The following is a 17,597-nucleotide window of genomic DNA, read 5'->3' as shown; positions in this document are numbered from 1 at the left end:
GGTTAAGCTTTGAAACAACATTTCAAATTAAAAGTTTTCAGAGATGATAGAAATCTTTCAGAATTTCAATTGATACATTATATTATTTTATTCCACAAAAACCAGTCAATCAGAGTAGAGCTGGAAGGGACCTTAGAGGTCTTCTAGTCGAGCCCCCTCTTCAAGCAGGAGACCCTATACCCGTGATGGCGAACCTATGGCACGCGTGCCACAGGTGGCACGCGGAGCCATATCGGTGGGCACGCAAGCTCAGCTCCGGTGTGCATACGCACTCTGGCCAGCTAATTTTCGGGCCTTTTGGGCCCACCGGAAATCAGGAAAAAGGCTGTTTCCAGCCTCCGGAGGGCCTCCGGGGTGTGTGGGGACAGCCATTTTCACCCTCCCCAGCCTCCTAGAAAGGCTCTGGAGCCTAGGGAGAGCGAAAAGCAGGCCTACCTTGCCATCACATGGCAAAAGTGGGGGAATGTGGGGGGTCGTGCACGCATGCGTGGGGGATCAGTGCACATACACGGAGCATAGAATTATGGGTGTGGGCACATGCGCAAGCGACCCCCCCCCGCACTCCCCCCACTTTTGGCACACGATGGCAAAAAGGTTAGCTATCACAGTCCTATACCATTTCAGACAGGTGGCTGTCCAGTCTCTGTCCAGTGATGAAGCACCCAGAACTTCTGAGGGCAAGCTGTTCCACTTGTTAATTGTCCTCACTGTTAGGAAGTTTCTCCTGAATTCTAGGTTGCTTCTCTCCTTGAATAGTTTCCATCCATTATTTCTTATCCTGCCCTCTGGTGCTTTGGAAAATAAGTTGACCTCAGAACCACGGAAGAAAGAGATATTAATTTATTTACCACACTATTTTTATTCAACTCTATGGATTATATTGTTTTCTAAATTAACTCCATTAATTATCTCCATAATCTTATCCTGATCATATATTGGTCTATTAATATATTTTATAAAAGTGGTATATAAATACATTTTGAGACCAATGGACTACAGCCAGTCCTTGACTTACAACATTCTTTTAGTGAGTGTTTGAAGTTGCAATGGCACTGAAAAAAAAAGTGACTTATGTCCGTTTTTCAAACTTGTGACCATTGCAGCATCCCCAGGGTCACATGGTTGAAATTCAGATGCTCGACATTTGGTTCATATTTATGACAGTGTCCCAGAGTCATGTGATAACCTTGTGTGATCTTCTGACAAGCAAAGTCAATGAGGAAGCCAGATCTACTTAACAACTGTGTTACTAACTTAAGTGCTGCAGTTGTCACTTAATAACAAGAAAGGTTGTAAAATGGAGCAAAATTCACCTACCAACTGTCTCACTTAGCAACAAAAATTTTGGGCTCAATTGTAGTTATAAGTTGAGAGCTACCGGTAATGTGGAATTTTGAGAGTCTTCTGGGCCAGGAAAATGATATTAGGTTACTCATTACAGTACTCTTGAGAGATGGTGCTTTATAAAATTTCTCTCATGATTCCCTTAGTTCAAGCCCTGAAAAGCTTATATATTAGAGCATGCATACACTGAATTTGGCATCTTTGAGGTTGCCTTGTAACTGTGACTGAATCAAAGTGACATGGTAACTAGGTAACAATGTGCAAAGGGTGATGTTTTAATTCAATTTTTCACACTTCGGCACTCTGCTTTCCATATCACAATCTGTAAAGCTTGCTGGTGAGAACAGAAACAAAGGCTATTTCAGTTTTTACTGATCGGCAAGGTCTAATAGTTTGTTATCGCTGTATATTAAATAAGAGAAGGGATTTTTTTTCCTCAATGGCAGATTATATATATATAATATTATAATGTATATAATATTCAGGTAATTTAACAACCGGTTCTCTGCCCTAATGATTTCTTCCAACAACCAATATACATAAAGGGAACACAAAACTAAGACATCCTAGATCTGAATGAATGAAATATTCGTAGTAAATACTTTGTTCATTACATAGTTGAATGTGCTGTCAACAAAATTACACAAAAATTATCAATGGAAATCAAATTTATCAACCCATGGAGGTCTGGATTTGGAGTTACACTCAAAATTAAAGTGGAAAAAAACACTACAGGCTGATCCAACTTTGATGTAATGTCCTTAAAACACTGGAGGTCATTTTGCAGGGCTCTGGCAGTGCTCCTCCTGTCCCTCGCACAAAGGCAGAGGTAGCGGTCCTGATGTTGGGTTGTTGCCCTCCTACGGCCTCCTCCACGTCTCCAGATGTACTGGCCTGTCTCCTGGTAGCGCCTCCATGCTCTGGACACTACGCTGACAGACACAGCAAACCTTCTTGCCACAGCTCGTATTGATGTGCCATCCTGGATGAGCTGCACTACCTGAGCCACTTGTGTGGGTTGTAGACTCCGTCTCATGCTACCACTAGAGTGACAAGCACCGCCAGCATTCAAAAGTGACCAAACTATCAGCCAGAAAGCATAGGAACTGAGAAGTGGTCTGTGGTCACCACCTGCAGAACCACTCCTTTATTGGGGATGTCTTGCTCACTGCCTATGCTTTCCACCTGTTCTCTATTCCATTTGCACAACAGCATGTGAAATTGATTGTCAGTCAGTGTTGCTACCTAAGTGGACAGTTTGATTTCACAAAAGTGTGATTGACTTGGAGTTACATTGTGTTGTTTAAGTGTTCCCTTTATTTTTTTGAGCAGTGTATATACATATACACATACACATACATACATACATACATACATATATCATACATACATACATACATACATACATACATACATACATACATATATATATATATATATATATATATATATATATGCTTAGAACAGGGAGAGTTATTGTGAAAGAAATAATTGAAGAATTGGTCAACCCCTCTTGCAAGTATACTTGAATAACACAATTAAGAATTCCATGGAGATTCTCAAGTCATCCAGATCATGGTTATCCCAAAGGTGCTTTTTCAAAAGGCAACGGGACTTTCTTTTTCCTTGAAGACATTTCTCTTCTCATCTAAGAAGCATCAGAACTGAAGAATGGATGAGAGGTGAAACTTCAAGGAAAAACAAAGAAAGTCCAGTTGCCTTTTGAAATAGCAACCTTAAGACAATTCAGAAGAGTTTACCTGTGGGAATGAGCAAGTAATGTGTGTATGTGTTGCCATCTTCCAGGTTACACAAACTTGAATTGTAGAAATCATAAATGTGTTCTTTAGAACCATGTTAAACAAAGTTATAATTATATGGTAAATGTATTACATATTTTGCTGTATTTGTATGCTTGGCTTAGAACTACAAAAAATCAATATAAAAGTTGATCTGTACTTCAAACATGTGGATATTTTTAGTTAATTCTGATGAAGTGGCTTAGTTTTCTTGTGCTAGCATCTCACTTTGAGAAAAATAGACATTTTACTTGTTTATTAATTTAAAAGATGAACACTTCTGTGGAAATGAAATTTGTAGAATTCAATTTTTTCCATGGAATTTATTGCAAATAGATTATATTCCTTATTTATCTATTGTAAAAAAGAAGAGAAATATGATAAATATTTGAATCTAATGGCGAAAATACAAAGAATGTCACATATAATCAGATTCTACTTCCTGAATTATTACTGACTTTAGAATAACAAAAATCCCTTTACTGTCTTGCCACACATAAGAAAGTAGCATGTTTTTTTTAGCACAAACATGTTTCCAATGTCTTTATTTCTGATCACTTCTCTTGTGGTTTGTTTAGAAAACCATTGCCTTAAGGGAAGATCAACTACAAAAATTTTAAAACTGAAATGTCCAAAGGCTTCATGGCAGGGCCGGATTTAGATGAAAAGAGGCCCTAGGCTATTCCACTTATGAGGCCCTTTCACCTATAGTGAAAGTGTAATTTTAATTTTGCTAACAATTTGAATGTAGGCTCCTCTTGATCTTGAGGCCCTAGGCTGAAGCCTAGTTAGCCTATAGGAAAATCCGGCCCTGCTTCATGGCTACTTTTCTGCTGTTGCATTACAAACTTCTTGCAAGTTGTGAAGATGCATTGATGGCATGTCAGCATGTCCTGTGAGCAGGGATTGGTTTCAGGATTGCCAAAGCAGATGGATTGGGAAAGGGAAAAATTCCATTTCAATATATACAAAGAAAGAGAAGTTGCAGAAATGAATGGGTGAATTGGTGGAAAAGGAAGAGTAATAGTTCATTTGAATTCATAAGCCAGTGTGTGACAAGAATTCTCCCCAGTGGGGGAAAAAAACATTTACAATGGATGCCAAATTGGAGCACATCAGAGAAAAATGCCAAATTTACTGCTGTTTCTGAGAAACTAAAGAAGAGTTAGAAATAAATTAGTTCAGCTCCCAAACACAAATGAGGCTTATCAAATCTGGCTTTGATCCCAGAGCTATCCATGCTACTAGTATGAAAACAGTCACATAATCCCAAGACATTTTCATTCGTCTTCTGTTCGAAAGGAAGGAATCCCTACTTAGTTGAAGCATGGTTAAAATTCAGTATCATTGAAATACTTTCTTGTAAGATAATGGATCCTCAACAAATCAAACATCAGGAGATTCTATAGAGAACAATGTCTTAATTATAATATATTTTGTTTATGAAAATAATGTCCTAAATGTTAATAAATATCTGTTTCTTTCTAGGGACTTGGGTCACCTTTGGAAGTCAAGTTTCAGATGAGGTGAGTGATGTGTCATTTAATGACAACATAGAAAACAGAACTTGAGTAATCTAGAAATAAATACATAACTTTAATGTTTTCATTAAAATTAAAAGCCATGTCATGGAAATCTGAATAAATTGAAACAGGATATGGCAAAGCATGATCATAACAACAAAAAAATCTCATTTCTCTTCACTGAATAGATACTACAGTAGTGGCCAAAATTGTGGAAACTTTTGGGAAAAGTGTATTTTTGACATTTGATGGCTAATAACACCACCTTTTTTTGGAGTTTCAAGATAATCATATTCCACTGCTAGAGTGGCCCAGACCTTAACCCAATTGGATAGCCCAGACCTTAACCCAATTGAAAATCTATGGAGCCGACTAAAGAAATTTGTTAGTCAGAAGCGACCCAGCAATAAAACCCAGTTAATAGAAGCAATCATTCAATCTTGGTTTCACATTATAACAGCTGCAGAATTAAAAGACTTGGTTCACTCCATGGGAAGACATTGTAAGGCCATAATTCATGCTAAAGGTTACCTAACTAAGTATTAACTGATGTGATAATTTTTGTATATCTCATTTTTTCTATGGTGATATTTTTTGTATATTTCATTTTTTCTATGTTTCACTTTTCTTCTTTATTCTATAACTGCTATTCTAACAGCAAATCCTTCATAAAAGTTATTGCATTACATTCTTGATTAAATTATCTTTATACAGTTTTATGGTACTAATCCCCAAAAATGTGGTGTTATTAGCTAGTTTTAGAAAATACACTTTTCCCAAAAAGTTTGCACAATTTTGGCCACTACTGTATTTCATCTATGGTAATATAGCAGCCTAGTTCAAATTCGGCAAACTTGGTCTTCAAAGAAGGTAACATGGAACTCATAGCAAGAATATGCTTTAAAGCCGAGCAAGTTTGTTCTGGGTTTTGGCCAAAAAAAAAAAAAAAAAATCTAAAGGGATCTTACAGGGCTAGTTGACAAGATTGGTATATCTCCCCTTGCTCCTTGTCTTCTTAATGGCCTATATGCAGCCTTTTCCATTACCTCCTCTTAGCTACCACCCTTGAATTCAAGCACAGGATATCTGGCTCACTCCTCCCTGATCTTCTCAAGAGTCTTCTTTTCCCTTACTTGAAACTGCCAATGGCCTTGCTTGTTTCCCACCACCCAGCTCCTGAAACCTGCATGCCATACCCAAGCTTAGACCAATATTGCTGGGTCATTTCCAGATAAAATATAATGTACATCTTTTTTTGATCCAGACAAATGGGCCTCCTAATATGAGCTGTTCTGTGCGTTGTGCACATATCTGAAGCCACGATACCAAAGCTACAGAGAGAATGAAATGCGAATCAGGGAATCCTGACTCTCAATCACAGCTGTTCTTAAACACATGATCTATCACTATCACATAGTAGAACACATTGGTTTCCTACTTCTGATGACCCCTAAGATTTATATCAAGAGTGCTTTAGATTATAATGTTATACCCATTTATGTAGGGGAAATCAACTCACCTTGATGTTAATGATTTCCTTAATGCTAATGAACATATTGTAGCATACATTTTCATGATTGAAAAGTTATGTATATCACAAGAAAGCTGATTTGATAAACAGTTAATTGTAAACTATTAGTATTTATTACAATGTACATTGTATATCACATAAACCTTAAGCATTGAAGGTGATTACGAGCAGTTTCAAGCTTGAGTTAGGAAACTAATGTACTTAACTACTTGAAATTGGTGTGAACAAGATCCCAGGTCTAAAAATGGGAGTATTGGTAAGAAATAATGGCAATCTACTTTCCTGCATCCTGAATTCAGTCCATGATTTAAAAATTAAGCTAGATTTGGCATTAAGCTCTGAAACTATTTCATAATGAGTCATCCTGCAAAATTTGGATAATTGGGGACAGAGAGTTTTTATATTTCTAAGATTAATTAAATGTCTCTATTTCCAAAAGGTGGCTGAACATCTAATGACCATTGCATATGAAAGTGGCGTGAATCTCTTTGACACAGCAGAGGTATATGCAGCTGGAAAGTACGTATCTGTGCTTCTATTCTTCCATCATAGGTAGATCTTATTTCTAAACTGAATATTATGGTTTTGCAAGTAGGCACCATATAGATAAATGGCTAAACTTTAATTCACTTTTTTTAAAAAAAAATAATAATCCCATATTTAATGCAGGCCTCTCTACTAGACTGGGAAAACACCTGATTGAAAACATGGAGATCTGCTGTTTATCAGTATCAACCATATTGGGTTAGATGGATGGATGAAAATAATTACAGGTAGCTCTCAACTTATGACCACAGTTGGAACCATAATTTCCATTTCCATTGCTAAGCAAGGCAGTTGTTAAGAGAGACATGTCTGACTTTATTCCCATTCTACCACAGTTGTTAAGCAGCTGCTAAATTAATGGTTATAAATTGAGGATTACCTGTGTTTAGTATAAGTCAGCTTCCTGTGTTCTTGGACTAAAAAAAGAGAAAATAATGTCATCTAGAAGAAATGTATTTGTTAAAATTAGCGAGGAGTTCCCTGTCTCTATTTCACATAACTGTGTATATACATGTATATGTATGTACTGTTGTAGCTGTTCTTCTGATAGGAAAACCAGGGATTTGTTTCATTTATTACACGAGAGGGATAGGAGATTCACCTCGTCCAATTTAGTAGGATTACAGTAATTCCTTTCTGCTAATACAGTAGTGAAAACTGCCTGAGCCAAATTGTTTCACAAAATAGCTCAAAAATAAAAAATAGTCATTTATTTGTAAATTCTCTCCAGGCCTGTTGACAGATGCCTGCCAAAGCTGGACTATGGTAGCAGGCAGAACTCAGGAAACTGGAAGAACGCATCACAACCAGGCCAAACTCATGCACAGCTTTTGTCTTAGTTGACACCATCATAAAGCAAAGGAGTTTTCTGCAATAGCTCAGTGGCCTTGGGGAATTCTGTCCATATGCCTATCCCATTTTCATCCATGTTTCTTTACATAAGGTAAAGGTAAAGGTTGACTCAGCCTTCCATCCTTTCTAAGGTAGGTAAAATGAGGACCCAGATTGTGGGGGCAATAAGCTGACTTTGTATAAAATATACAAAAGTATGAAGGCTATTGCTTAACGCATTGTAAGCCGCCCTGAGTCTCCGGAGAAGGGCGGCATATAAATAATAATAAAAAAAAAGGTTCCCCTTGCACATATGTGCTAGTCATTCCCGACTCTAGGGGGCGGTGCTCATCTCCGTTTCAAAGCTGAAGAGCCAGCGCTGTCTGAAGATTTCTCCGTGGTCCTGTGTCTGGCATGATTAAATGCCAAAGGCGCACAGAACGCTGTTACCAAAGGTGGTCCCTATTTTTCTCCTTGCCTTTTTTATGTGCTTTTGAACTGCTAGGTTGGCAGAAGCTGGGACAAATAACGGGAGCTCACCCCATTACGCGGCACTAGGGATTCGAACCGCTGAACTGCCGACCTTTCACTCAACAAGCTCAGTGTCTTAGCCACTGAGCCACCACATCCCATACACACAAACAAAACACATACGCCACATAAACACAGACAAAACATATACATAGAGACATAGGCCGTCCATCTGATGTACTTCTTGTTCTGTTTATCTGAATTTATCTCAGTTCTCAGGATCTCCCCATACATCTTACTTCTGCAATTCTCTATGTGTTCTGAATTTATTTAGGGATTTCAAATGCAGCAAGGCTTGCATAATACTGACTCTGAACCTGGGTTCCTCTAGTAATCTCTGGTCTCAATATCTCCATTAAAGCCAAAAACAAAAGACTTTGAACTTTAAAATGTAGATGCTTACTTAGAGGTAAAACAATATTGGAAGTCTATTTTCTGGGGGGAAAGTTGCTAACCTTTCACAAAACAAAATTGAGCACAACAAAAAATATCCCATATCCTGCAGTTGTGATTCAAGGCACCACAGACTGGTTTGCTTTAGTGGCCAGATGATTTGATGATATTTTCTGAGTAAAAATTGTGACATTTTGCTCTCCATGGACACAAACTCTGTTGCGACATTTGGAGACAGAGCAAAATGATTCTGTTAAATAGAGAGAGAGGAAATAAAACATTGGTTCCCATGTGTCTTAATATCTATATTTATATTGCTTCTCTGCCATAAGCTGAGATGTGCATCAATTTTTTGTCCTTGCTTGCAGCCTCTTCATTTCTCCTTTTATACAAATCAGCAACCAAAGAATTTTCTGTTCCCTCCATGTCTCCAAACTGAAGAACTTCAAACCATAGCATAATACCCTGGTGAACTTAATAGAACTAGGAAGTTATAATTGATGAAAAACTTCTATGCTGCATGTACAGCTAAGTGTTTATTTCATTTCTGCCCTGTGCCAAAATCAAAATTATTAATTAGATTTTTACAAAGTGTGGGAAAGGATGATCTATTCAAACTTCCTTTGTATGAAATGACAAATTATTAAATAAGGATTTATGTTTTTTTATATTATTTATTAAACAAATTTATATAGCTGTCAAACTCACACACTGTGACTGTGGGCAATATACGGCAATAAAAAGCCAAAATCAAAAACCCACTCCTCCCCACATAGCAGTGACAAATCCAATCAAACAAGCCACTTCATCAGCTCAATATCAACCCAGGGTCTCCAAAGCTGCTGACAGAACTATACCTAGAGGGTCTTTCAGAAAAATAACAAGATGGGGGGACCAATTTTATCTCTGGGGGGATGATCTTCCACAAGGAGGAAGCCACTGTAGAAAAGGCCCTTTTTCTTGGTCCCACCAAATGTATTTATTTAATAGATGACAATCACATGTCCTGCCTTCCCACTGAGCCAGGTAGAGCTAACTAGGGAAAAGTGGTCCTTTAAACAGCCTCACACCAAGTCATGTAGGGCTTTAAAGGTGATAACCAGCTTCTTAAATCGCACCTGGAAATAAATTGGCAACCAATACAGCCCCCCCACCAAAAAAAAAGAAGTGACACCTGTTCAAATATTGTGAATAATGAAACACATGAATGGCATAGGTTGCCTGACAAACGAGTTTTGAAAATACATATGATCTGTAAATGTTTTTTTATTTTTACAGGGCTGAAATTATTTTGGGAAACATTATCAAAAAGAAAGGCTGGAGGTAGGATGTTTTGTTGTTTATATGCTCTTTGTGTTAAAATTGTAGAATGGAGAATAATTCAGACTTGGAGAACTCTGCCAGCTTGTGCTTCTAAGGCTTTGCAGTCCTGATCTCACATCCAAGCCTATTGCCTAGCTAATTCTGAGTTTCCTATTTATGTAAGAGACCATAGAGACCAACTTCTACCAACTGCTCTATTGACGGTTTGCTTAAGAAGCTGGAATACTTCCAATACCTTGCCCTTATGGAGCTAGGCAAAGTTTTGAAGATATCTTTAAATAACTATAAAAGATACGTTCCGCTTAGCTTTTCCAAGTTTCTATTTAGATTTATACAGGTCCCAATTTTATTGAGTTTGTCCTGATTTAATGCATGTGTCTAGGCATTCTTATCAGTTTATAGAAATGTAGTCACGTAATAATGTTTTATGATTCTATCTACAGTAGTCTTACAATTTTTTCAGGCAAAGGGAAAAGAGGGATGTTTAAGGGCTAAACCCATTCTCTCACTTTTCCTGAGGGACATGGATGTAGGTACCTGTCAGAATTTGCTTCCCCTTTGGGCAAACAGATTTTTAAAAGAATGGTACCCTTCAGCTTTACCTTTTTAAAGCCCATTGACTTCATCCCAGTTCAACTATTTGAAAATGCAGCGCCAACATATATCCTTCCCAGAGTGCCTGTCTGAAAGTACTACAGGTAGGGAGGTGCAGGCCATCAAAAATCTGCTTCTTTCTGCTGCCAATTTGCACAGAGTAGTTTTTCCAGACCAGTATGTTTTTACTGAATTAAAAAATAATAATCTGTAGAAACACTTGCCAAATTGAAACAAAGGTGGATCTCTTTCACATTTTTAAACTTTAGAAAGCCCAACATGCTCGGTGCTTTATAGAGAGAATGCAGTCTGAATTGTCAGTCATATGACAGTTCAGAGAAACGATGAAGAATGGAAGAAATTTCTCACTCTCTTTTTGAAGGAAAAAAGCCAAAGTACATAATATAGATCAAAAATGTTTTCAGGTGCCTGATACAAGCAAATAGCCGAACTGTTATATTTTTTGAGATTCAGGTGGTTTTACTTCCAAGATCTTGAGAGATCTCATGAGAGAATCATACGAAATTTTAGCTACAGCTGCTGCTTCTTACTACTTCCTGCTATTACTACTACTACTTTTATATAACATTGAACATAAAAAGAAAAAAAATAGAACAATTGAAAAAAGAAAGAATGGTGTATATTGAATTGTAGCAATACTACAGTATTGTTTTATTCTGGGGTTCCATGGGCATTGTCAAATGATGCACAAATTCATTGCCAATGATAAATGAGAACATTCTGTAGCTGCTTCAGCATGTATTTTAGATATTGTCATGATGATAAGGTATCTCTGTTTTCTCAAATCTCTCATATTATAGATGTTTTCTTAAGAAAAGAATTAGACTGAGCATTCAATAACAACCCTACAACTTTAACATGTAGAGGTCATAACGTTAGCAATTGCACTAAATCTTTTAGATGACTTTCTGTTCAGAGGCATAGTCTAAATTGGCAATGTAGGAGGTGAGACTGCATTAGGAAAAACAGGAACTACAATGGTATTTCTTAAGGAATCTGTTTTGAACAAAACTGAAATTTTATTTGCTTTGTTTGTTTAGGAGATCAAGTCTGGTCATTACAACAAAGCTCTACTGGGGCGGAAAGTAAGTACTGTATACTGTGATTTCCTTTGCTACAGAAATAATGTATTTCTCTAGCTTTGTGTGTGTCTTTATATAGTACATGCTTATATCATAAGTATCAACATGACATGGTACTACTTTATTACATCTTGGTTGGTGTAGGCACTAATTTGGCTTCTTCCAAAAAAAAAATAGGCAAGCCTTTTGATTTTAAAACTGGTTATTCTCTCAGTAAATGTATTTGGAGAAAATGTCAGATATTGGAAAAAGAAAATTTATTGGACCTGCTCAGTTAATTAGAGGGATGCCATATTCTCTCCAGTTTTTCATTCTCCCTTCAAAGGCCCTTTTTTGGGTTGTCCAAAACCGAAATTTAGCATGATCTGCAAACCACTTAAAGTCTACATTTGTCCAGGGAACATTTGCTAAAGTTAAATTTTTGCACAAAGTAAAACTTTAAACTAAAACTTTGGATTTTAAATTTCACAATCCGGTATCATGTCTATTTTCAAAAGGTAACACAAATGCAACATATTTGGCAATGTAATATTTCATTTGAAGATTGAAATATGTGAATCAAACATGGCACTGAATTGTATATTTAACAGTTTTAAACTCAACCTGACTCTTGGTCCAGAGTCCCAGAAATGTTGAAATACTGACAAAAAGGATACTTCTCTTGAACAGAGAAATATCACAATGAAACATGGAATATTTCTCCATTTGTACCTAAGCATAGCTAAACATGCCTATTGTCCTAACATCCTTTCTTCCTCATATGGTTGCTTTTATCTCATCCTGTGCATATCTGAGGCAATTTAATATTATTCTTAGCTGTTCCCAGCTCAAAATAGTTTTTTGTTTTTACTACAGTTGCAATCTGACCTCTTTCATCTATCATTCAATCAAAGTTACTTTTGAAGCTTTAGGCTGGTACATGCAAGCATCCTCCTTTGCCCCTACTCACTAATATAGTGTCCTTCAGGCTCATTCTTTTGGGGGCTGTAGGAAAGTGTGAATGCTTCAAACTAGATAGTTTCATGAACTCACTAAGTCTCCAATTTGATCTTTAGATTAGAAGTAGCATAGAAGTGTGAAGGGAGCCAGTCCCTTTCCCTTACTTCAGTCGACCTCTGACTGAGGTCTACATCTAGATGTTAGTAGAAATCTCACCTGCCTGTCAGCTGTTGTATGATCTTTCAGAAGAACCACAAACCAGTGGTTAAAATTAGCCTTCACATTTGACAGATGCACTGGGGATACACTGGTAAGAGGAACTAAGATGAAGCTCTCCCACTGCAATAAGCACCTGTTCCACACCCTTGCCATATATTCATTCAACAGTCAAGCACAGTTGCAGCATTCTTCTGGAAGAGCAGTAAATCTGTCTGAACAGGAGCTTAGCACACTCTCAAAAGGACACTAAACCCATGTTTCAAAGTAGCCTGAAAAATCAGCTGACTGATGCTGAAGGGCTGCATGATGAAGCATGATCTCTCCCACTTCAGTCCATGATCTACCACCTGCTTTTCAGGCATGCCAATAGATACTGCAGTCTAGCAGGATATCTCCCCCCCCTTCTTCTACTAGCTTCTTCAAGCCCTGGCAGCTTCAAAATGGGCTACTAGGGCTGGGAGCGATGGCATTGGAAGGGATGAGCTGAGGTGGCACAATGGTTAGAGTGCAGTAGTGCAGACTACTTCAGCTGACTGCTAGCTGCATTTCAGCAGATCGAATCTCACTGGCTCAAGGTTGACTCAGCCTTCCATCCTTCCGAGGTGGGTAAATTGAGGACCCAGATTGTTGGGGGCAATGTGCTGACTCTGTAAACTGCTTAGAGAGGGCTGTAAAAGCACTATGAAGCGGTATATAAGTCTAAATGCCATTGCCATTGCTAAAGGGGTAGGACTGGTCATCTACAGTACATAGACTGGAAGGGGTGTCACCACTCTCCATGTATTTCATGGTGAAGCGGAAGAATGAGTCTCAGATGAAGCAGTGGGAAGATTGCCTAACAGACCTTGGGAACACAGCAGAAATTACAGGGAGAAATCAGACCATTACAGAACAGATTCTTGAGTCCTGTGAAGGAGAAAAGCATGAGTAGTAGACTCAGAGTAACTCCACCTTAAATCACACTAGATAGAAGTTGCATGGGAGATTGACTTTGGTAGGCTTTTGAGATTCTATTACTCTACCAGCAATAAATAACTTTTTTATAAAAACCAAGTGATTCTTGCTTCCCAGCTTCTTAACAGTATCCCAGGAGTGTCTGAAGTAACACCAATAAAATGTCAGCATTTTGCAAATAGAGTATCTTCTCTTTTACATATTATCTTAGACGTTCTGAACATTAAATGATAACCACATGTCTTCCTCTGCTGTTTCTTAGTTGTATAATTTCAACTGTAAGACCTTTGGGGAAGAGAATTCTCATCCATGTAATACTTATTATCAGTTGGGGAACAGGATAGATGTGAATAATAACTTTTGCAGAAATGAAAGCGTTTTATTAAATGTAAGAGGGTTAAAAATATCTGGCTCACCCATGGGCATAAGCTCAAATCATTTCCTGCAGCAAGACCAAATCAAGACCATTTTCTTTCATTAGAATTGAGCGCAGCTTGCTCTCATGTACACTCATTTTCTCACTTGCCCTCTTTCTTCCCTTACATACAGATAGATGAAAAAGGAAAGATTTTTTTCCCTCTCTCATAGAACTGATATCCAGTTTTTGCTAGTTAAAATTATCTTCAAAGTGTCAAAACCAGATTTAGAATTTAGAGATTAAATTATTCAAAGTTGAATGGCTTTTGCTTTTTTAAAAATATTTCATTTAGTCAAAAACAAGACAAGGTGCATCCTAAAAGAATGCCTAGTGTTGGAAAGACACCATGATCTATAGATAGCCAAGAACTTCAGTACTGTATACTTTTTACAAGTTTATCAAGTTTTGGTTTAATCAAGTTATGTTTATTATTAATTCAATTTATATGACCATCCATCTCCATAGAGTAACTTGAAGTGGCTAACACCACTTAAAGTCATAATGCAAATTAAATACCTATTACGACAACTGAAGCAAGAAGACAATCTGCTGCAAAGAATCTGATGTGGTGCTGTGATCAATCCAACCCCAATCTTCAAAGCTTTCCAAAAAGCCGGCAGGATCAGGGCCAATCTAATTTCAGGATGGGTAGTGGGTGGTTTGATGGATTCCAAGAGGGCAGATACTGCAACAAAAAAGGCATGCTTTGTGGAAATGCAAAGGGTCGAGCTTGGATTGAATATGGAGTCTACTGGGGAGATCAGAGTAGAATTTCTGGGAGAATTTGATGAGTTAAAGAGTTGGTTTGCTTATTAGAGATGCAATGCAGAAACATTAAAAAAAAATTTTTTTTGCATCTTTTATCCTATTGAGCAGTAGAGACATTAGGAGTAGAGATAGCCAAGCAAGGAATTCCATCTTCCTTCCTTCGTGCCTTCCTTCCTTCTTCCCTCCCTCCCTCCCTCCCTCCTTCCTTCCTTCCTTTCTTCTTTTCTCTGACCACAAAATGCCTCCTAAGATCTTCCCTTTAGCTTGTTTTCCACAGGAAAAATGTAGAGAACTTATTTTCGTCTTTCCTCCTGTATGAGTACAGAAAGTTAATAAAAAAAACAGGGTTTATGTCAATCACAGAATCTTCTGAATAATTTTACTGACATTTTTGTACTTTAAGCATTTGGCTATAGATATTTTTCATGAGTTCATTTCTACTCATATGTGTTGTTCTGCTAAACTGGGACCCCAGTGAACAAATTGAAAGACTCCCTCAAATTATCCATGAAACGTTCATCACTGGTGAAACTGAACACCATTTATGTAGTTAAACATTTATAACCGGCACTATATTAATTCTGTTCCTCAGTTTCACTGTTTTTCTTCTCTATGTTCCATCTGGATTGCCTGTGATTTTGATTTCATGGTGACTCGATTTCTTCAGGTTGGAGGTTTCAGAACCTTCCCTCATAGTTGAAGTGGAATTGCTAGAAATACCACTTCAAGAGTAAATTGGAGAGTTAAAAGGAAAGATTTAAAAGATGATTGGCATGTCAACTTTGCTAAAAGCTATATTGGCAGTTGCTATATCGACAGTTGCTTCAGCAGAAGAAAATCTTCAGCCTAGTTAGCCACTATGAAACTATATATAATGATGGGGTGGTGGCAAAGGTATACAGTATGCAATATAGTCTAGTGAAGAGAAGGACCAGAGGGAGACATGATAGCAGTGTTCCATATTTGAGGGGCTGCCACAGAGAGGAAGGGGTCAAACTATTATCCAAGGCACCCAAAGGCCAGACAAGGAATAATGGGTGGAAATTGATCAAGGAGAGATTTAACCTAGAAATAAGGAGAAATTTTCTGACAGTGAGAGCAATCAGCCAATGGAACAGCTTGCCTTTGAAATTTGTGGGAGCTTCATCACTGGAGGCTTTCAAGAAGAGATTGGACTGCCATTTGTCAGAAATGGTGTAGGGTCTCCTGCTTGGGCAGAAGGTTGGACTAGATGGCCTATAAGGTCCCTTCCAACTCTATTAATCTGTAATCTATTTGCCCCTAACTAGGGTATGTGTAAAAAGAGTTAGATTTTGAGGATGGTCTCAAGAATGAGATCAATCATTGTCCTTTTTTCCTACCAATGCCTTCTCAAATAGCTGCTCTAAAAGCTCATTTGAACCCTTTGACTTTTGTTAAGGTATATTTCCTTCCCCCCCCCCCCCCGATCAGGGCTTTGCCAATGACTGAGAAACTCCTCCTTCCCATTTTGGGATTGGCATGAAGATGTCCTTTCTCTGGGTCTTCACTTCCCTCCTTCCAGGGAAGTCACCTATAGATCTTTATTCTTCTTTTCTGACCAGGAAATAACAAATGTTCTGCACATGCATATAACTTAACTTTCCAATTTTTCTCTTCATTCATTCATTCATTCATTCATTCATTCATTCATTCATTCATTTCCTATCTTTGTTGGCCCAAAAATACTTTCAAAAAGAAAATAGGACTTCTAAAAAATTTTCTTGAAAACATTTCACCTCTCACCCAAGATGCTTCTTCAGTTCTCAGAACTGAAGAACTGAAGAAGCTTCTTGGATGAGAAGTGAAACGTCTTAAAGCAAAATAAAAAAAAAAAAACACATTTGAGGCAGCCCTGACCTGGATGACTAAGAACCTCATAGGCGTTCCTGCCTTTATGATTTTTATAAATAAATCAAAGCGGCAAAAACTTACGTAATATCCTTCCTCCATTTTCTCCTCTTCTTCTCCCCTCCCCTCTTTCTTTCCAGTTTTGGTCAAACCAGTAGCATACTCCTAGCAACCGAGGAGGTGGGTGTCTCTCCAGGGCTCTAGTCCCCAATGCCTATACAGTATATACCAGTCTAGATCAATGGTATTGCTATCTCTATAATTCCTCTCAACAGCCTGGTCAAGTCAATAGCCATCATGTCAGCACAGTTGCCCTTCAAGGGCCAAAACTGAGCTTTTTCTCTCTTTTTCCGATTCCATTTAATGACTCACAGCAGCAGAAAACAGTCAGACTAGGCCACAAAAAACCATATGCCACAGTTGCTTGTCAACATGTATGGTAGCATACTTTATCCGAGGGCATTATTATTAGTAAAATATTTGATATTGTTTTTAACAAATAGTTTTCCATACTAATCAAACATATGAATATAATGTGTACATTTTTTTGCAGAGCTGAAACAGAAAGAGGACTTTCAAGGAAACACATTATTGAAGGTATTTGCTTATTTATTTATACAAGTATTTATAAGCTTCAAGGACTCAGGTTCATTTGCGGGCAACAAACAAAAGAAGATCTCACCATTCCTATTCTGTATATAATAATGCTTTATATTTTATACTCCGTGAACTGTTACAATGATCAGTTACATTATTTTTGTACAGTAATCCAAATGAAGGACCAGGGCTGAGAAATAAATTTAAATGAAAGCTTAAACCAATTTTGAGGATGCTCATTTCCACTGGAATTCAGAATGTTCTGAATTGCCTCTGCCTCCACATTTTCCAAAACTGCACTGTAGTACATTTCTT

General features: G+C 37.7%; 1 protein-coding gene across 2 annotated transcripts in view; it reads left to right on the top strand.

Moving 5' to 3' along the window:
• Positions 1–17,597, top strand: part of KCNAB1 (potassium voltage-gated channel subfamily A regulatory beta subunit 1) — a 138,397-nt gene that overhangs the window by 82,032 nt on the left and 38,768 nt on the right. For both annotated transcript variants that reach the window (XM_034439152.3, XM_087872551.1), the window contains exons 3-7: positions 4,632–4,669; positions 6,637–6,716; positions 9,777–9,821; positions 11,477–11,521; positions 17,239–17,282. In XM_034439152.3, the coding sequence (XP_034295043.1) occupies positions 4,632–4,669; positions 6,637–6,716; positions 9,777–9,821; positions 11,477–11,521; positions 17,239–17,282 (252 nt within the window). The remainder of the gene's footprint in view (positions 1–4,631; positions 4,670–6,636; positions 6,717–9,776; positions 9,822–11,476; positions 11,522–17,238; positions 17,283–17,597) is intronic.

The sequence above is a fragment of the Pantherophis guttatus genome, chromosome 6 (genome assembly GCF_059756535.1).
Source record: "Pantherophis guttatus breed Tessera chromosome 6, ASM5975653v1, whole genome shotgun sequence".
Lineage (NCBI taxonomy): Eukaryota > Metazoa > Chordata > Lepidosauria > Squamata > Colubridae > Pantherophis > Pantherophis guttatus.
Note: the sequence above shows the minus strand (reverse complement) of the source record. Positions and strands in the feature narration are given on the sequence as shown.